Raw genomic sequence first — 21,979 nt, 5'->3', positions numbered from 1 at the left:
TGACTGCTGTAGGTTCATTCACATCTGTCCATCTACAAACACTTAGCCTATTAGCTATACAATTGTAATGTTATACCCCTGAAAGGGGGGAAATATGGGAAATCATTCACACTGATACGTAGCATCAGCGACTGTTCAGTCAGTTGTACTGATGAATTGCACGAAATCATCAACTCTTTACATAGATATCTCTTTTCTTAAATGATATAGCGTTCACATTTGTATTCCTAGGCATTACTAATCAAGCTCCGAACAAACAGACATCAATGGAGCACACAGATGATCGTATGATGACATTCACGTGAATTATTCGAATATTATTTACGATTCTGTATTAATATCAGTGATGTAGTGGTAAAAAAAAAGGTGGTTAATGGGTAAACTAAAAACTCTAGAGGGTGATCGAGATATGACAAACAACCACGAATATAAACAAAACGTATTACATTTGGATTGCATTTTATTGTAGGCCTAGGGCTTTATGGAAGACAGGCCATTTTGAGATGTTCATATTGAAACATATCTTCTTTTTTTAAGTTCCTAATTTATTTGATAAGATTAGTACAGATTTTCTTAGGGCCCCGGCCCCAAGTTTAGGAACCACTGTACTAACCTCTCTCTTTGATTGCTTCCTCTCTCTCTGTCTCCTCTGCTTCCTCTTGCATGCATCGCAGCCTGCCTCAGCCTCACCACTGAGCACCACATCACTGCCTGTCTCAGTAGCCTACTCTCTGTAAAGCAGTTATTATGAGAACTTAGTAGCCTATTTTTTGCTCCTGCTGAGGTAGGCTCCATTTAACGTTACCTTCTTACTTCATCCTTCTAGCTGGCTAAGTAATACTAGCCAGAGCCCTTCAACGTTATTGCTAGCCACCAGTTGTGCACTCATTCTCTGATAGAAGGTTTTTGGTTGTTTGGGATGTCTATAGACATGGCAGAAGTCGCAGGACGGTTTTAAAATGGCCTTTGGTCCGGTAATCTCGCAAAAACACAGTCATCAGCGTCTCTAGTTGCTTATTGGAGCTGACTCCGACCTGGGGTAGTTCATTTCACATCTCAGGCCCTCGGACTGTGCCGCGAGAAGGCGTAGTTTGGCGCCGTTTGAGAAAGTGGTTAATGTGTTGCTAAAAAGGCAAATCCGGGGACGCAAGCAAATCAAGAATATTAGCATTCTGATCTTTGATCAACGCTTTGAGCTATATTCAGATGTTGACCCATAATTGATTTTCTTTATTGTATACAAAATATATATTTGTATTATTATATTTTTTATTTTTTATTTATTAATTACGTAGGTCCGGACCTCGGTGTCCTCATACTACATGTCCAGTAGTTAGGGTACTGAGCGGAATGAATTTATGTCTGACGACAAAGGCTCAGATTAAAGATATGAGAAACAGGAGTGGAAATATAGTCCAATACCATCCTCAGTAGCTTTCCAGCTGTTGTCAATGTCAGGTGGTTTCTCATTATTGATGGACAACAATAATTGTTCTTCAACTGCCACACTAACTTTACAGAATTCAAAATTACAACGTTTTTATTTCATTATTTGGTCTTTTATGCATGAAGATGATGGCTCACAGTTTTTTGAGTTTGATTACTTTGCCAGTGAAATATGAAAATAAGTGGCAATATCAAAAGGTTTTGTGATGAATGAGCCTTCTAATTCAATGAAAGATGCCGTTGAATTTGTCTTTCTGCACATACTTGTATTTAAAGCACTTCAAGGCTTCAAGGCTTGCCAATCAGCCAGACTTTAGCCACTCCTTTTGCTTCGAGATGCTCCTTCTCACAGACATCAGACCAGAAACTATATTTCACATCTTCAACACAGGAATCGTTTCAAAACGTTTGTACGATCTCTTATACACTATTTTAGTCCCCGCCTTTGGAACTTTTGCTTTTCTGGATATAACCATTATACTACGGTCACTATATCCAAAGGGTATGGATACATTGGTAAAAATGTGATCAACACACGTGGATGATGTAGGTCCTGCACTCTTTGTAAATACTCTGGTCGGCTGATTGCAACACCCCTAAAGAAGAGCCTTTTAATGAGTCGGGGTAAACTTGTAACCACAGCACTTCAACAACATTAGACATTTGTCATGAGGTCCTCTCTAAGATTTATAGGAATATGGCTATGAACATATAAAGCAACCCCCCCTCCCCTCCCCCCATAGGCATCCCTGTCTCTTCTGTAGTTGTGATATCCTTGTATTGCTACCGCTGTATCATTAAAGGAATGGATCTTAGACCGTTTCGACGATGGCCAATGTATGAATGTCATCCAACGTTAGCACGTTATTGATGTAATATGATCTATTGTTAGGCCTTTCCTAGGTAGCTTGTCGAAGATGGACATAATAAGAAGAAAGAAAACACACAAATCGTGACAAGAACGTGGTTCGCCTAATAGAGTCAGTCAATCAGGCACTTGTGGGTGACAGTTGGTGTATGTGTGAGTGACGTTGTGCTACTGACCTGGAAGCTATGCTCTCTCACTCCTCCCAGTCTTTTGGGAGGGAGAGTGTACAATGAGCCCATGGTAGGCAATGTCCCCACGCTCTCTGGCAGCTTTCATGGCTGGGATAAGTTTTTTCCGCCTCTGGCGCACATCTCCGAGTAGTCCTCGTTAAGAAAGATGTTGGTTCCTCTCAAGTTCTTGGCTCTCTCCAGAACAGCCATCTTGTCCTTAATCCTCAGGAATTTGACCACTATCGTCCTGGGTCTGTTACTTGGGCTGGTTGCAGGTTTTCCAGACCTGTGGGCGCACTTCACCTCAATCTTTTTATGATCCATCTGCAGCTTTTCAGTGATCATTTTGCTTAATTTCTCCTCAGACTCGGCCCAGTTCTCATGTGAAGACTCTGGTATGCCACCCACAACAATGTTTTTCCTCCTGGATTGTACCCTCGAGATAGCCTGTTTTCCAAGTCATTGTTAATAATGGTTCACAGACAGTGCTGATGTCCTCTCGCGTGGACTTACAGTTTGCTGTCATCTTGCTGAAAGTCTCTTTCAGGACGTCCACCTGTGCCTGCGGGGAACTGCAAACTGTTCTTAAGGTCTTGGACCTCTCTGGTCAGATTGTCCATTCTTTTGTTAGTTGAGTCCATCAGTATTTGGACAAAGCTCTTGAAGCTATTTTGAGATGGACAGGGTGAAGAAGGGAAGAGAGAGAGAGAGAGAAGGGAGATAAGTGGGAGAAAGGGAGAGTAGAAGAGAGAGAGGGAGGGAAAGAGAGGAGGGGGAGAGAGGGCGAGAGGGTGGAGGGTGTGAAAGAAGGTGGAGGGAGAGAGAAGAGGCGATAGAGAGAAAGAGAGAGGGAGAAAAAGAGAAGAAGAGAGAGGGAGAGAGAGAGAGAGAGAGAGAGAGAGAGAGAAAGAGAGAGAAGAGCGAGATGGGGAAAGGGGGAATAGAGAAGAGAGAGAGAGACCCATTGACAAATGTTGACATAAGCATCAATTGGTTGATGCTCATCTTTTCACATTGACTGCAATGTTTATTTATTTTATTTTATTTCACCTTTATTTAACCAGGTAAGCCAGATGAGAACAAGTTCTCATTTACAACTGCGACCTGGCCAAGATAAAGCAAAGCACTGCGACAAAAACAACAACACAGAGTTACACATGGGATAAACAAACGTACACTCCATAACACAAATAGAAAAATCTGTATACAGTGTGTGGAAATGAAGTAAGGAGGTAAGGCAATAAATAGGCCATAGTGGCGAAGTAATTACAATTTACCAATTTACACTGGAGTGATAGATGTGCAGATGAGGATGTGCAAGTAGAAATACTGGTGTGCAAAAGAGCAGAAGAACAAAAACAAATATGGGGATGAGGTAGGTAGTTGATTGGATGGGCTATTTACAGATGGGCTGTGTACAGCTGCAGCGATCGGTATGCTGCTCTGACAGCTGACGCTTAAAGTTAGTGAGGGAGATATAAGTCTCCAACTTCAGTGATTTTTGCAATTCGTTCCAGTCATTGGCAGCAGAGAACTGGAAGGAGAGGCAGCCAAAGGGGGTGTTGGCTTTGGGGATGACCAGTGAAATATACCTGCTGGAGCGCGTGGGTGTTGTGTTGCTATGGTGACCAGTGAGCTGAGATACGGCGTGGCTTTACCTAGCAAAGACTTATAGATGACCTGGAGCCAGTGGGTTTGGTGACGAATATGTAGCGAGGACCAGCCAACGAGAATGTACAGATTGCAGTGGTGGGTAGTATATGGGGCTTTGGTGACAAAACGGATGACACTGTGATAGACTGCATCTAACTTGCTAAGTAGAGTGTTGGAGGCTATTTTGTAAATGACATTGCCGAAGTCAAGGATCGGTAGGATAGTCAGTTTGGCAGCATGAGTGAAGGAGGCTTTGTTGCGAAATAGGAAGCCGATTCTAGATTTAATTTTGGATTGGAGATGCTTAATATGAGTCTGGAAGGAGAGTTTACAGTCTAGCCCGACACCTAGGTATTTATAGTTGTCCACATATTCTAAGTCAGAACCGTCCAGAGTAGTGATGCGGTCGGGCGGGCGGGTGCGGGCAGCGATCGGTTGAAGAGCATGCATTTTATTTTACTAGCATTTATGAGCAGTTGGAGGCCACGGAAGGAGTGTTGTATGGTGTTGAAGCTCGTTTGTAGGTTTGTTAACACAGTGTCCAAAGAAGGGCCAGATGTGTACAGAATGGTGTCGTCTGCGTAGAGGTGGATCAGAGAATCACCCGCAGCGAGAGTGACATCATTGATATATACAGAGAAAAGAGTCGGCCCGAGAATTGAACCCTGTGGCACCCCCATAGAGACTTTGAGACACTGAACTCTATCTGAAAAGTAGTTAGTGAACCGATAAGAATACGGTGATTGACGGAGTCGAAAGCCTTGGCCAGGTCGATGAAGACGGCTGCACAGTACTGTCTTTTATCGATGGCGGTTATGATATCGTTTAGGACCTTAAGCATGGCTGAGGTACACCCGTGGCCAGCTCGGAAACCGGATTGCATAGCGGAGAAGGTATGGTGGGATTCGAAATGGTCGGTGATCTGTTTGTTCACTTGGTTTTCGAAGTTTTCGACTTTAGAAGGGCAGGATGGATATAGGTCTGTAACAGTTTGGGTCTAAAGTGTCTCCCCCAGAACAATGTATTGACATAAGCGTCAATAGATTGACACTCGTCCTTTCCCATTGACTGCAAATGTATTGATAATAAGCTTCAACCCTGTGACACTCATCTTTTCCCATTGAATGCAATGTATTGACATAAGCGTCAATTGGTTGATGCTCATCTTTTACCATTCGCACCGCAAAGCTTGCTGGGAGCATGGCCAGCTGACATAAGCGTCAATCAGTTGATGCCTAACTTTTTGCAAAAATGTAACAGGATACATTTTTGAGGCTGATAATGGGCTGTCTTATGATGGATGGCAGTTCCTCATGTCCTGAAGTTCTCTGTTGGCTGACTGTGTTTGATGTCTACTCTGTGTGTACTGTAATATGTTATACTAATTGCGGTGTTAAGTGCCTACCAGAGCCTACAGCAATAATAGTAATAGTACCTGGAGTGATGTGGGTGGTTGTAATGAGCAGGTGCTCACTAGCTTTCTGAGGCTAATTGCCCACATACAGTTCTACGCACACACGCACGCACGCACGCACGCACACACACACAGTGCCCAAAACATGCCTGTTGATCTCTTGATTTCTGGTAAGGCTCCATTGTGGCATTCCTCTTCAGTTTGGGGACACAGCGACAGTCCATTGGCTCTGTATACTGCAGCATGTCTCTTTTGGCCCGTGTCTTCAGTTTGGAGACAGACAGAGAGAGATTGGCAGTGGGGCGAGAGCCTAATGCAGTAAATCATTGTTTGTGTCCCTAAAGACAGGCTAATCTCTCATAGCCTGTCCGGGCATGTCAACAGTACGATCACAGGACTTCATTACCACGCGAACACTTTGGGTGGCATCAGAAAAAGCTCATTTAGACACTCTGTGCCTCGTGTACGGGCAAGACAAGTGTGTTTGTGATTCAGCGTGTGTCTACAAGAGAGTGTGTCCATGACAGGGTGGTTGTGAATAAAAAGTACAATGGTGTGTGTGTGTGTGTGTGTGTGTGTGTGTGTGTCTACGCATTCATATTTCAGTTCAGCATGTGTTTTCCAGAACAATGCTATTGCTAACCTAAGACACATTTCAAGAAGTCGTTAGATGGCTGCGGATGGTTCTAATTCTAGGTTCTAAGTTCAAATGTTGGTTTTCTGTCATTGTGTTTCCTAACGGTTTTCCTAACGGTGGTTCTAAGTTCTAAAAGTTATTATTGTGTTTACGCCTCCTAACGGTGGTTCTCGTTGTCTTTCCCTCAGGGCGTAAGGCTGCTGGCTGGCTGTCCTGTTCCGTCACAGAACAGAATAGAGCACTGAGCAGAGGACAGAGCCCCAATGCCAGTGGACATGCAGCCACATCAGGGGCTGTATCATTATGAGTCTACACCCAACCAGCCGCCCAGAGGGTAAGATATATTTTGTGACCAACTTTTTATTTTGGTGTGTATACAAAAAATACATCAACAGAGAATCGAAAGACAGTAGAAAAATAAGAACAAGCATACAAGACAAAACGCCAAATAAAAACAAAAAGTGAATAAATTAAGAAGTCAATAATTGTCCTGTCTATCCCATCCAGAGGGTAAGACAACACAACAACACCATCAACAACAACAGCAACCACACTCCTCCTCCTTGTCCTTAGTCTAACCAGTCTCACCTAAAACTATCAACACTTTTCTACCATAATCCCTGAATTTGAAATCAAATCTGGTGCACTGGCCAGCTTCTTACTGTGATATTATGTCATTGTAACATTTATCACACAAGAGACTGTAAAGACACTAACAAACAGACAGATATGAATGATTCACTCTCGTTCCTCCATACGTACTGTAAAACAATCTGACGACTCGTCTAGTCCAGGGGCTCTCTTTATTCTACTCACAGACAGACGGCGTTCTCTGAGTAGCTAAAAGCCTAAGCTACAATTGTTTTGGAGATAGAGAGAGAGAGCTCTCTCTCTCTCTCTCTCAGCTGCTAATTACAGGCCGGCCAGGCTCTGCATGACTGCCCTCCCTCCCTCCCTCCCTACCTTACCCTGCTCAGGTTACTCTGATATCGGGAGAGAGGAAGAGAGGGATAGAGGGAGATGAAGAGAGAAAGTAAGGGAGGGAGAGAATGAGAGAAAAGAGAGAGAGTAAGATGTGGGAAAGAGAGGAGAAAGAGAGAGCAGGGAGAGAGAAAAGGGGGACAGGGAGGCAGAGAGAAACAGAGGGAGAAAATCAGAGGGAGGTAGAGAGAGAGAGAGTGAAAGAAAAGCTTAATTTACTTCTACCAGATTCGAGAGTAAGAAAGAGGGAGAGAGAAAGGGGGAGAGAAAGCGGGAGGAGGAGGAGGAATACACATTGTGGAGAAAGAATTAGAGAGCTGAAAGGGAGACTTAGAAGGTACAGGGATGAATGAAGTCTGCTCTACAGGAGAGGAATATAGGGAGAGAGAAAGAAAGACAGAGGGGGAGCGGGAGTGAGAAAGAGAGAGAGAAAGAGAGAGTGTGTGTGTGAGTGGAGAAAAGTTCTGAATCCAGAAAGAGAGAGTGAGAGAGAAAAGGGAGTAAAGAACACATTGAAATGTATGAGAACATTGGAACGTTCCAGCTAGGCTTCCCTAGTCTGTTCAGCTGAGAAGGGAAACCCCCATCTGGGTAGCTAGTAGCTACAGCTTTAACAACATTACTGTGAATTAGAGTACATCACCATCTGGTGGGGAGTGGGAAACATCACAACACCTCAGAATTCATGGCTGTTCAGATCGGAGATTCCCAAACTCGGTGCACATTTTGTTTTTTGCTCCAGCACTACACAGCAGATTTATATAATCAAAGATTGATGATGAGATGGTCATTTGAATCAGCTGTTTAGTTTGCACTGGCAATTAAACCGTTTAGAAATAATTAGACATGACCCAAACGTAACATGAATATAAACTAAACTTATTGAAACTCAATGCCCCCCTTGCTAAAAATATTTTCAGAATACTCTAAAATATCAGGATATAAAATGAACGTGAAAAAACCCAGGAAATAATGGCAATAGGAAAAAGAAAAAGAATAACTCATTATCTACAACAATTCTTTAAGTGGACCACAAAAAAATATCAAATACTTAGGATGCTTAACAAGTGACAACAAACAACAAACATTTAAGTGATAATGCCCAAAAAGCCTGTGATTGGAGGATATATTGGCACGGGTTTTGTTAAGCTCGAGACAAAGTCAAAACGTGCCAATATATCCTCCAAACACCGACTTTGAGGGCATTATCATTTTTATACAACGGGTCACCAACATATTCAAATAATAATTATGTTAATGAATTAATTCATACAATTTCATCCTTCCACAAGATACAGTCCTGACACAAATCTATGGTTGCTACCCAAGCCGGCTGGTCTTTTGGTGGACAGCTGGAGATCGAATTTCAATACTGAAACAATGTTGCAAATGTCAGAGAGACAGCCAGCAAGATATATACAAATGTTCGCTACTGAAAACGAATTGCTAATCTAAAGGAAATGGGAGATAATATCTAGATGCTTTTTACAGTGGAGATCAAGTTCATAAATTGTCTGGCTGGGCAAATGAGACAGTGGATTGCGCTGTCAGATGGAGCATAAATAGGCATTTCAACATCATAGCTTTAGCCGGTGGTAACTTGTGCAATAGACACCGGCTGGAATGCGGTTTTGACCAATCAGCATCCAGGATTAGACTCACCCGTTGTATAAATAAAGATAACTTTATCCCATTACTCAACAAAATGAAAGCTTGAATAAACCTCTTCAGAATGGCATGGCTCCCAAAGTTTTTATATTTATTCTCTGTAATACCAATTAGCTCACTGAAGACATTCTTTCAAAAAGTATACTTGGTCATAACATACTTTATATGGGCAAATAAAACTCATAGAATGAAAAGCAAAGTCTGACATCTTCCTAAGTCTGAGGTTGGTTTTAACTTTCCAGACTTGGAATTGTATCAACTTGCCTCCCAGTGCTTTTACTTACATACACTGAGTATACAAAACATTAAGAACACCTTCTCTTTCCATGACGGATTGACCAGGTGAATCCAGGTGAAAGCTATGATCCCTTATTGATGTCACTTGTTAAATCATCTTCAATCAGTGTAGATGAAGGGGAGGAGACATGTTAAAGAAGGATTTTTAAGCCTCGAGACAATTGAGACATGGATTGTGTGTGTGTGCCGTTCAGAGGATGAGTGGGCAAGACAAAAAATGTAAGTGCCTTTGGACGGGGTATGGTAGTAGGTGCCAAGCTATGGTCATACCATGGATCATTTAGCTATTTCAATTGGAATTTTAGAAGCCCTTTAGGTATATAAAAATAATAAAAGATTATTTGATAAAATATTGAATTTGGCTTTTACTGCTACTGTAGCCCATTGAAATCATTGAATAACACATTCATAAATGGCAACAGAGACAGTTGTCAGTTGTCACAAGGCTTCGGCCTTGGAGCGGGACTGGACGCCGTGCCTGGACTGGGCACCGGCGCAGAGGAAGGCTCTGGCCTTGGAGCGGGACTGGACGCCGTGCCTGGACATCGGCGCTGAGGAAGGCTCCGGCCCTGGAGCGGGACTGGACTCCGTGCCTGGACTGGGCATCGGTGCAGAGGAAGGCTCCTGCCCTGGAGTGGGACTGGCCGCCTTGCCTGGAAGCTACGGACCGTCGCAGGAGGTTCCGGACCATGGACCGTTGCAGGAGGTTCCGGACCGTGGACCGCCGCAGGAGGTTCAGGACCGTGGACCGCCGCTGGAGGTTCCGGACCGTGGACCGTCGCTGGAGGTTCCGGACCGTGGACCGTCGCAGGAGGTTCCGGACCGTGGACCGTCGCAGGAGGTTCCGGACCGTGGACCGTCGCAGGAGGTTCCGGACCGGGGACCGTCGCCGGAAGCTCCGGACTGGGGACCGTCACCGGAAGCTTGGTGCGTGGAGCTGGCACAGGTGGCACTGGACTGGTGACACGCACTTCAGGGCGAGTGCGAGGAGCAGGCACAGGACGTACCAGACTGGGGAGGCGCACTGGAGGCCTAGTGTGTGGAGCTGGCACAGGTGGTACCGGACTGGTGACACACACTTCAGGGCAAGTGCGAGGAGGAGACACAGGACGTCCCGGACTGGGGAGGCGCACTGGAGGCCTGATGCATGGGACCGGCACAGGTTGCACCGGACTGGTGACACGTTCCTCCAAACGCCTGCGTTGCCGCATACTCCTAGCCAACTCCATTCTCCGGTCTCCCTCCTCACACTGTTCCAACAAATCCCAGGCGGGCTCTGGTACTCTTCTTGGGTCGACCGACCACCTCTCTATCTCCTCCCAGGTGGTCTCTGGCTCTCTCTGTTCACTCTCCTCCTTCCCCCAGATGGGCTCTGGTTCCCTCCTCAGCTCCGCTGACCACCCCGTGTGCCCACCCCCAAAAATTTATTGGGGCTGTCCTTTGGGCTTCCGATGTGGCCGCGAACCCCGGCGTCAGGCGCTGTCCTCCCTTCTCTCCTTGCGTCTTCCGCCAAGGAAGGCGATCCTGTCCTGCCAGGATTTCCTCCCAAGTCCAGGATCCCTTCCCCTTCAAGATCTCCTCCCAAGTCCAGGATACCTCCTCCTCCTGGGCACGCTGCTTGGTCCTGGTGTGGTGTGATATGGCGCAGCGTGATATGTGTTCCACATCTTTTTATTCGTGAAACGCACAAAACAATAAAACGATACGTGAAGCTATGGAGTGCTCACAGGCAACTACACATAAACAAGATCCCACAAAACACAGTGGGGAAATGGCTGCCTAAATATGATCCCCAATCAGAGACAATGATAAACAGCTGCCTCTGATTGGGAACCATACCAGGCCAACATAGAAACAAAACAACCTAGATTACCCACCCTAGTCACACCCCGACCTAACCAAAATAGAGAATAAAAAGGCTCTCTATGGTCAGGGCGTGACAACAGAAAAACAAATGAATTAAGGTTTTGAAGTGTCTGTCCTATATCTAGGAGATATAAGAAAGCTCTGGAAATATATATATTTTTTTGACACATATTTAACCCTTTATTAATAGTTTGTAGGCCAAACCGTTCAGACGCTGCAGATGTTATCGTGAAAAGACCAATTTTCGGTATGTCTCATGGTCTAACAAACACTACTGTAGCTCTGCCACCTTCCACCGCAGATGCGGTCGATTGAGACGCAGCCAATGCAAAAAAACTGATATCTCTATCTTAAACTGACTGATTTTTATGGGGAGTTTTTATTATGTTACTTAGATTGACGCACGGGTGCATCAATAGACTCTTAAGGATTTTAATATAAGGATTTTTAAATGATTTATACTTTTACTTTTGATACTGTTGGTAATATATTTTAGCAATTCCATTTACTTTTGACACTTAAGTATATTTAAAAACAAATACTTTAACTTTTACTGAAGTAGTATTTTTCTGGGTGTAACGGTTTTCCTCCTCCTCTTCGTCCGAAGAGGAGGAGTAGGGATTTGACCAAAACGCAGCGTTGTGATACGACATGAATTTTATTTAAACAAGACGAAAACTAAACAAACTTGAGAATTTACAAAATAACAAAACCGATGTAGACAGACCTGAACATGGAACTTACATAACACGAAGAACGCATGAACTGGTACAGACGACATAAACGAACGAACAAACGAAACAGTCCCGTGTGGTGCACAGACACAGACACGGAAGACAATCACCCACAAACAAACAGTGTGAACAGCCAACCTTTATATGGTTCTCAATCAGAGGAAACGTCAAACACCTGTCCCTGATTGAGAACCATATAAGGCTAATTACAAGTGACCTAAACATAGAAACACAAAACATAGAATGCCCACCCCAACTCACACCCTGACCAACTAAACACATACAAAAGAACAGAAAACAGGTCAGGAACGTGACATAACCCCCCCCCTCACGGTGCGAACTCCGGACGCACCACCAAAAGTCTAGGGGAGGGTCTGGGTGGGCATCTGTCCACGGTGGCGGCTCAGGCTCTGGGCGTGGTCCCCATCCCACCTTAGTCAAACCTTTTGTAGCCTCCTCCCAATGGCCACCCTCCAAATTAATCCCACCGGACTAAGGGGCAACACTGGACTAAGGGGCAGCACCGGACTGAGGGGCAGCACCAGAATGAGGGGCAGTACCAGAATGAGGGGCAACACCAGAATGAGGGGCAACACCAGAATGACTGGCGGATCCTGGCTGGCTGGCTCTGGCGGATCCTGGCTGGCTGGCTCTGGCGGATCCTGGCTGGATGATGGCTTAATGCTGGATGACGGCTCTGGCTGGTCATGGCTGGATGACGGCTCTGGCTGGTCATGGCTGGATGACGGCTCTGGCTGGTCATGGCTGGATGACGGCTCTGGCTGGTCATGGCTGGATGACGGCTCTGGCTGGTCATGGCTGGATGACGGCTCTGGCTGGTCATGGCTGGATGAAGGCTCTGGCTGATCCTGTCTGGCGGAAGGCTCTGGCTGATCCTGTCTGGCGGAAGGCTCTGGCTGATCCTGTCTGGCGGAAGGCTCTGGCTGATCCTGTCTGGCGGAAGGCTCTGGCTGATCCTGTCTGGCGGAAGGCTTTGGCTGCTCCTGTCTGGCGGAAGGCTCTAGCGGCTCCTGTCTGGCGGAAGGCTCTAGCGGCTCCTGTCTGGCGGAAGGCTCTAGCGGCTCCTGTCTGGCGGACGGCTCTGTAGGCTCATGGCAGACGGGCGGCTTTGCAGGCTCATGGCAGACGGGCGGCTTTGAAGGCTCAGTACCGACGGGCGGCTTTGAAGGCTCAATACAGACGGGCAGTTCATGCGGCGCTTGGCAGACGGACAGTTCAGACGGCGTTGGGCAGACGGACAGTTCAGGCGCCGTTGGGCAGACGGGCAGTTCAGGCGCCGCTGGGCAGACGGCAGACTCTGGCCGGCTGAGACGCACTGTAGGCCTGGTGCGTGGTACCGGAACTGGAGGTACCGGGCTAAGGACACGCACCATCAGGCTAGTGCGGGGAACAACAACAGGGCACACTGGACTCTCAAGGTGTACTATAGGCCTGGTGCGTGGTACCGGCACTGGTGGTACCGGGCTGAGGGCACGCACATCAGGGCGAGTACGGGGAGAAGGAACAGTGCGTACAGGGCTCTGGAGACGCACAGGAGGCTTGGTGCGTGGTGCCGGGACTGGTGGTACTGGGCTGGAGACACGCACCATAGGGCTAGTGCGTGGAGGAGGAACAGGGCTCTGGAGACGCACTGGAAGCCTGGTGCGTGGTGTAGGCACTGGCCTGGAGCGGGGAGGTGGCGCCGGAAATACCGGACCGTGCAGGCGTACTGGCTCCCTTGAGCACTGAGCCTGCCCAACCTTACCTGGTTGTATGCTCCCCGTCGCCCAACCAGTGCGGGGAGGTGGAATAACCCGCACCGGGCTATGTAGGCGAACCGGGGACACCATGCGTAAGGCTGGTGCCATGTAAGCCGGCCCGAGGAGACGCACTGGTGGCCAGATATGTAGAGCCGGCTTCATGGCACTTGGCTCAATGCTCAATCTGGCCCGGCCGATACGAGGAGCTGGTATGTACCGAACCGGGCTATGCACACGTACAGGAGACACCATGCGCTCTACTGCGTAACACGGTGTCTGCCCGTACTCTCGCTCTCCACGGTAAGTACAGGGAGTGGGCGCAGGTCTCCTACCTGACTTCGCCACTCTCCCTTTAAGCCCCCCCCCCAATACATTTTTGGGGTTTACTCACAGGCTTTTCGGGTCTCCAGCCACGTCTCCTTGCTGCCTCCTCAAACCACCGCTCCTGGGCTTTAGCTGCCTCCCTCTCTTCAACAGAGCGGCGATATTCCCCTGTCTGAGCCCAGGGTCCTTTTCCGTCCAATATTTCCTCCCATGTCCACGAGTCCTGGTTTCTTTGTTGCGCTCTCCCACGCCGCTTGGTCTTTGGTTGGTTGGGTGATTCTGTAACGGTTTTCCTCCTCCTCTTCGTCCGAAGAGGAGGAGTAGGGATTTGACCAAAACGCAGCGTTGTGATACGACATGAATTTTATTTAAACAAGACGAAAACTAAACAAACTTGAGAATTTACAAAATAACAAAACCGATGTAGACAGACCTGAACATGGAACTTACATAACACGAAGAACGCATGAACTGGTACAGACGACATAAACGAACGAACAAACGAAACAGTCCCGTGTGGTGCACAGACACAGACACGGAAGACAATCACCCACAAACAAACAGTGTGAACAGCCAACCTTTATATGGTTCTCAATCAGAGGAAACGTCAAACACCTGTCCCTGATTGAGAACCATATAAGGCTAATTACAAGTGACCTAAACATAGAAACACAAAACATAGAATGCCCACCCCAACTCACGCCCTGACCAACTAAACACATACAAAAGAACAGAAAACAGGTCAGGAACGTGACACTGGGTTACTTTTACTTTTACTTTTTCTGGGTTACTAGTCCTTTTCTATTCAGGTATCTTTACTGTTACTCAATTATGACAATTGGGTACATTTTCCAACACTGGTATTCAGGACCAAAAGTGAATTGCTTTGCCACATTTTTGCAGTATTACTTCAGTGCTTTGTTGCAAACAGGATGCATGTTTTGGAATACAGTATTTTATTCTGTACAAGCTTCCTTCTTTTCACTCTGTCAATTAGGTTAGTATTGTGGAGTAACTACAGTGTTGTTGATCCATCCTAATTTTTCTCCTATTACAGCCATTAAACTCTAACTGTTTTAAAGTCACAATTTGCCTCATGGTGAAATCCCTGAGCAGTTTCCTTCCTCTCTGGAAACTTAGGTAGGAAGGACACCTGTATCTTTGTAGTGACTGGGTGTAGTGATACACCATCCAAAGTGTAATTAACAACTTCACCATGCTCAAAGATATATTCATTTTGACCTACAGTGGGGCAAAAAAGTATTTAGTCAGCCAACAATTGTGCAAGTTCTCCCACTTAAAAAGATGAGAGAGGCCTGTAATTTTCATCATAGGTACACTTCAACTATGACAGACAAAATGAGAAAAAGAAATCCAGAAAATCACATTGTAGGATTTTTAATGAGTTTATTTGCAAATTATGGTGGAAAATAAGTATTTATACACATGGAATTATAGATCTACCTCTCCTTAATGCAACCGCGGTGTCAGATTTCAAAAAAAACTTTACGGAAAAAGCAAACCATGCAATAATCTGAGACGGAGCTCAGAACAAGAGTCAAATTAGCCGCCATGTTGGAGTCAACAGAAACCAGAAATTACATGATAAATATTCCCTTACCTTTGATGATCTTCATCACAATGCACTCCCAGGAATCCCAGGTCCACAATAAATGCTTGATTTGTTCGATAATGTCCGTCATTTATGTAAAATTAGCTACTTTGGTTAGCGCGTTTGGTAAACAATTCCAAAGTCAGAAAGCGCGTTCACTAAAACGTGACGAAATGTCCAAAAGTTCCGTAACAGTCAGTAGAAACATGTCAAACGATGTATTGAATCAATCTTTAGAATGTTGTTAACATACATCTTGAATAACGTTCCAACCGGAGAATTACATTGACTTCAGTTGAGCGATGGAACGGAGCTGCCTCTCACGTGAACGCGCGTGGTCAAAGCGTGGTCACCTCATGGCAGTGGTTACTCATTCCTGTCTCCTTCGGCCCCCCTTCACAGTAGAGTCATCAGACAAAGTTCTATTGACTGTTGACATCTAGTGGAAGCCGTAGGAAGTGAAAACTCATCCATATCTCGCTGTAATTTCAATGGGAGCTTGGTTGAAAATCTACCAGCCTCAGAAAAAATCCAAACAGGAAGTGGAACTTCTCAGGTTTTTGCCTGCCATATGAGTTCTGTTATACTCACAGACATAATTCAAACAGTTTTAGAATCTTCAGAGTGTTTTCTATCCAATACTAATAATAATATGCATATATTAGCAACTATGTCTGAGGAGCAGGCCATTTACTCTGGGCACCTCTGTGCACCTTTCATCCAAGCTACTCAATACTGCCCCTGCAGCCATAAGAAGTTAATCACATTAGCCTACGTTAGCTCAACCGTCCCACGGGGGACCCACTGATCCTGTAGAGGTTTTAATCCAGTATAAACTAATGCATAGAATATGTTACCCAAGAGACAAAATTCACAAATTCTTTAGCACAACATCAGTGTCATATCATAAGCGTAAAACTAACGACGACTTAATAATCCATACCTTCTGGGAATGCTATAAAGTCCAAAAGTTATGGGTGGGTTTAGAAGGTTGGCTGTCATAAGAATTCAAATGTAAATGTACTTTTAATTCATCTGTCTGCATATTTCAAGACATGGCATATGGGGGTGCAGTGAGATACCCGATGGGTTGGACGATACTTTTCTCATCAATCATCTTGACAAAAACGTATACTTAAAAACTGGAAATCAACCAATCGTTAACACAATGGAAAGGTCAATGCTTTATTATCTAAATGTTGGAAGTGCGTGTGCAACGGAGAGAAACAAAATGGTGCCGTTTGAGGCCATGTGGCGGAGAGTGATGCGGGCGCTGGAGATGGGGGTGTGAGCAGGTGGGTCTGGGCAGAGGTGATGTTGTGGATGCTTGTGTGTGTCTGTATGTTGTCGTTTGTATGTGTATGTTTTGTATTGTTAATCTTACAAAAAAATGAATTAGCTGTGTAGTGTTAGGGCACAAACCAAAACCTTCACCCAGGGGGTGCGCCGGGACCGAGTTTGGGTTTAGATCACTGTTCTTTACTCCTTGTGTGCAGGCTTTTGTCCTAGCCCAGCACTAAACACACCTGATTAAACCAATCAACGTATGATCACAAGCTTGACTAGCTGAATCAGGTGGGTTAGTGTTAGGCTAGAAGGACCATAATTGAAGAATACTGACTTAGAGAACGTACCAGCCATACTTTAGCTTGGTTCACCCTTACATTGGAGTGACTAAGACGCTGATATCTTGGTCTCTTTGTACTGAATGTCTGTATGGGTATGTTGCTTTCTATGTATGTCTATGTCCCTCTGGATGCCTCTCTGTCTGTATTTCTATGTCTTTTTGCATATCTGTCTGAACGTCTCTCTGTATGTCTCTCTGTCAATGTCTGTCTGTATGTCTAGCCTTGCTCCTTCAGGAAGGTCTCCCTACAGTGAAGTGTCATCCCTGCACGCTCCGCTCCACAACGGCCATCCTCAGGACTGCAGGAACATGTATAACCCAATGACCCCTAACCCCAGAATCAATCCTAACTCCGGTGTCAACCCCATGGACCAGTACATGCGACCCCCTCTGGCTCCCCCACTGCACAGCATGATGGGACACCGCAGCATGAATCAGTCCTCCGACGGTGAGTCGACAGTCCTGCGTCACGTGAAACACTCCTTGACCTTACCCTCATTACAACCAAAGACAGGCTCTATCTCAATTAGTATTCTCTCCATTCCTCCCGACTCTGATGAATTGAGAAAAAAACAGAAGAAACCTCTTCGTGATGCTCCGGTCCCTCAGGAGTCAGTATGGCTGTGTTCTAAAGCCTGTAATAATGTAATAATTCTTATCCTCTGTGTTTGTCCAGGTGGTAATAGCACCCCCTACTGTCACAACAACCTCATGTCATCCCACCACGGCTTCCCCCACGGACAGGGATTAGACCATGTGGGAGATGGTAAGAAAAGAACTGGATCTTGTTTATTTCCGCTGCAAAACGCTTTAAAATGTTTTCCGTTGCAATGCCCCATCTCCGCTCCTCATCTCCTCACCCATCCTTTACATCTCCCCCACTCCCTGTCTCCTCTTTTCTCTCCCCCCTCCTCCTTTCGCCTCCCCAGGCTCGCGGTTCTCAACGCCTCGCTCCATGCTGAAGCTGAGTAAGAAGCGTGCCTTGTCCATCTCTCCGCTGTCTGACGCCAGCGTGGACCTACAGACGGTCATCAGGACCTCTCCTAACTCCTTGGTGGCCTTCGTCAACTCACGTTGTGGACCCAACGGAGCCAGCTCCTACGGACATCTGTCTGTGGGCGCCATGAGGTCAGGAGCAGGAACCCTACACTATACTACGCTATGACATATACACCACAATGTATTACACGATACTATACTACACTACACTGTACTCACGCTGCTGACCCAAAGGAGCCAGCTCCTACGGACATATGTCCGTCATGAGGTCAGGAACCAGAATACTATCATCTATAACGCAACACTACTTTACATTCTTTGGCGTCAGTCACTTTGTATTGGAATGCATACTTTCCCAATGAAATGTTAACATCAGTTTTAAATCAGTAACATAACCTGTGATCAGTGTAATATTCTTAAAATATATATATAATATGCCCCCCCATGCACCTGTGAAACTGCTTATGTTACCCCTATCTCTTGTCTCGTGTATTGTAGTCCATCAATGGGTTACTCCAACTCAATGAACTACCAGTCCAGACAACACGGCTCTATGTACGGTGGACACACCCCTGGACCCTGCCACGCCCCTCCCCCCCGACTACCCCCCCACAACCCCCGCCTCCACGCACCAAAACATGGACACGTAAGACTATTTATGATTGTATTCAGACACTTGCTATGGGCTCCACCTGCGTACTAACAGTTTCGAGAGAGTGCATACAGAAAAGTAGAGAGACATTCCAAAGCTTGTACCAAAGTACGGTATGTACATGTGCTTGAGTGGACCCATTTCCCGGCCGCGTCATGAAAAGCTGTGCGTGCAGTTCGCCATCAGAAACCTCTGTTTACCTAGCAGTGGATACGATCACATGCAACTTCAAATGCAGATCGTGCAAGTTAACAAAACACATCATCAGATGGTTATTGACTACAATTTCTTAGATGTCATCAGAGGATTGATTACCTAGCACGCTTGTAAGCCAGTGAGGCAAGGTAAAATATCACAAATAGAGCTAGATAGAGCCAGAAGAATTATATATAGGTGTAGGATCTTAATTTGAGCCAGTTTGCTACAACAGGAAAATAATGTGAAATATTATGTGCATTATAATTAATGGACATTTTTGTAGGGGTTGATACATTTTTTGTTACGGCAAATCAAGTCTAAAATTTCAAAGTGGAAATTAATACACTCAAATACGCTACAAGTTTGCGTTACCTGCTGAGCATAAACATTCTCAGCAACATAAGAGTGATCAAATTATGATCCTACATCTGTACTTGTTGAACATAGCTATAGCCATCAGTCTTGTGTGTTTTCATGGTCGTCACTTACTCACTATTCAGTTTGTCAAGGCCCCGACATCAGTGTTAGAAATTTTAATTGAATTTCTTTAGGGGGTAGATCAGCTTTAATATTGCAGATAGATTGAAGCTTCCATCAATGTAATTTTCTGCATCATTTCCAATCCTCCCTATATATATTTTTGTAAATATATATACACACACACATATATATATATATAATTTTTATTATAATTTTTTAAATAATAAATATTCCTTTAAATTTTCCCCTAACCCTACCACCCATCCCCTAATTTGAGTAAACTACTGACTGGACAACAACACAGGCTTCTACTTCCAGCTTAGACATACTATATACATTTTACGAACACAATGAATTTTACAATAGTTATCTTTTGTTTGTTTTTAATCCCATCCTTCAGCTCCACTCAACCCCTCCCATCTATCTCTAAACACCATCCAGTTTGATTTCTACTTGCCATATATTTGAAACTGTGCGGTTTAACAAAAGTTCTGAACCTATATACATTTTACCGACACAGTATATTTTACATTAGTTATATATATTGTTGTTTTTAGTCCCATCTTTCAGCTCCAATCTCTCTCTTAACACAGACAAAAAAAAGTATATTTGTCATATATTTTTCAACTGTGCTGTGATGTTTCACAAAACTTCTGAACCTTTCTATTCTCATAGTTTCTACAGATTGTAAATTAAAGATACATTTTGCTAAAAGTATTATTATATTATTGATCGATTGACTATGACTTTTCAAATCACCCAGCAGTGCTATTTGCAGAGTTTAGCTCCAGATAAACGTTGCAATTCTTCAGCCATTCCTGGACCTGCGACCAAAAACAAGCTACATACGAACAGTATCAAAACAATGTTCTAGTGATTCTGTTTCAATGGTTGAATTGAAAAAAGTAGGAGGTCACAGGCAGGCAATGGTCAAACACAGGTAGGTAGTCAAAAACAAACAATACCTCACAACCATACAAACAGAAAGAACTGAACTAAATAGGGAGCTGATGAGACCAGGTGAGAAACGAACACAGGTGAAATCAATGAACAAAAATGAAAGACAGGGCTACGTTGCAGAACACAAAGAAACAGGGCTACGTTCAAGAACACAAAGAAAAAGAACACAAGGTTGACTAAGAATAGGAAAGCAGAACCTTACACTAACTTATTATGTGCCTCTATGGTACTGTTTTTATTGCTATCTATCTGTACTATTAGTCCTTATTCTTCCTTTGTTAATATGGACTCTTTTGACCTAACTTGCTTTTGTTTTAGTATTGAATTGCATGGCCTCTAAAGGCACATTTAAAAGTGTCCTATACAATAAGGGGATCTTCTGTACCTATGTAATGTTGGAAAAAGTCCGTTATAAATTCTTCTGTCCTAGTTAAAATCAAGTTATCATCCAATAGGCTTTGATTCAATTTCCAATATCCTCACCCACGTGGAAATTCTGTAAGAGGAATGTATATGCCAATTATTTTATGGTCCAACCGCATTCTGTCCCCTATCAACACTTTTTTATATTTTCGTGCCAGCGAGAATGACATAAGAAAGTAGTCAAGACGACTACTTTGATTGAGCCTCCGCCATGTACATCTCACTAGGTCAGGATATTTAAGCCTCCATATATGCACTAGTTCCAATATATCCATGATGTCCTTAAGTACACGAGGGTGATAGTTTGTAGTGTGATTTCCTTTACGGTCCATTGAGGTATTTAAAACCCTATTATAATCTCCCACCATAATAATTGAGTCTTGTATTGCTTGTAGGTTTGATAAAGTATTATATATATTTTCAAAGATCATCATTATTGGATCATGGATCATCATTATTTGGACTGTATAGATTAATGATCCAAATCTGTTTATGGTCCAATATTTTTTTTTAATAATCCATCTACCTTGCCAATCTGTTTGAACAATTTGCACATTCTGATCAAAATAGTTGTTAATAAATTGAGTTTCTTTGCCCATGGGAGAATATACTGTATATACCCCCCCGTCCATTTTCTACAAAACTTCATCTGAAATTGTTGAATGAGTTTCCTGTAAACAATAGATATTATACTCCTTCTCTGTGATCTGTGATCTGCTAAGCCATTACAATTATAACTAGCTATACATATTTAACAATTTACCATAATGAAAAGTTTCAGTTCTATTTATCATAATATATGTTTGTAAACTTACCGTTAAAAAGTACCATCATGATTGAGTGTTCATAGAGCTGTACCATGGTATTTGCACTGCTAAACACAACCAGTCATGATGTTTTCATCTGATTGTCAAAGAATCACTTCAAAAGATCGCTCCTGTTGGCTACCCGCGCACCTTTGTCCGCTCACAAAATAAATCCAAACAGTGCGCCGCAATTTGCTGAATGGAAAGAGACATCTGTAACAAAAAAAAATGAAATTGTAATGACATTCAGCGATTGATGCGTCCACTGCTGTACACGCGTGTCTCGGTCTTGACCACTTTTCTCCGCCTTGGCAAAATGTTAGTGTTCTCGGCAAAATGTTAGTGTTCTCTTCAAACCACAACACAATTTGGAGGCTATACCGCCCGTTTTCACTGTGTGCTCT

General features: G+C 44.4%; 1 protein-coding gene across 1 annotated transcript in view; it reads left to right on the top strand.

Moving 5' to 3' along the window:
• Positions 1 to 6,451: 6,451 nt before the first annotated feature.
• gli1 (GLI family zinc finger 1) overlaps positions 6,452 to 21,979 on the top strand; it is a 51,641-nt gene continuing 36,113 nt past the window's right edge. The window contains 5 exon segments of the mRNA XM_039016632.1: positions 6,452 to 6,522; positions 17,279 to 17,505; positions 17,734 to 17,823; positions 17,987 to 18,185; positions 18,555 to 18,702. Coding sequence (XP_038872560.1) covers positions 6,452 to 6,522; positions 17,279 to 17,505; positions 17,734 to 17,823; positions 17,987 to 18,185; positions 18,555 to 18,702 — 735 coding nt within the window.

Source organism: Salvelinus namaycush, chromosome 20 (genome assembly GCF_016432855.1).
Source record: "Salvelinus namaycush isolate Seneca chromosome 20, SaNama_1.0, whole genome shotgun sequence".
Taxonomy (NCBI): domain Eukaryota; kingdom Metazoa; phylum Chordata; class Actinopteri; order Salmoniformes; family Salmonidae; genus Salvelinus; species Salvelinus namaycush.
The sequence above is the reverse complement of the archived record's forward strand: the minus strand, read 5'-3'. Positions and strand labels throughout refer to the sequence as shown.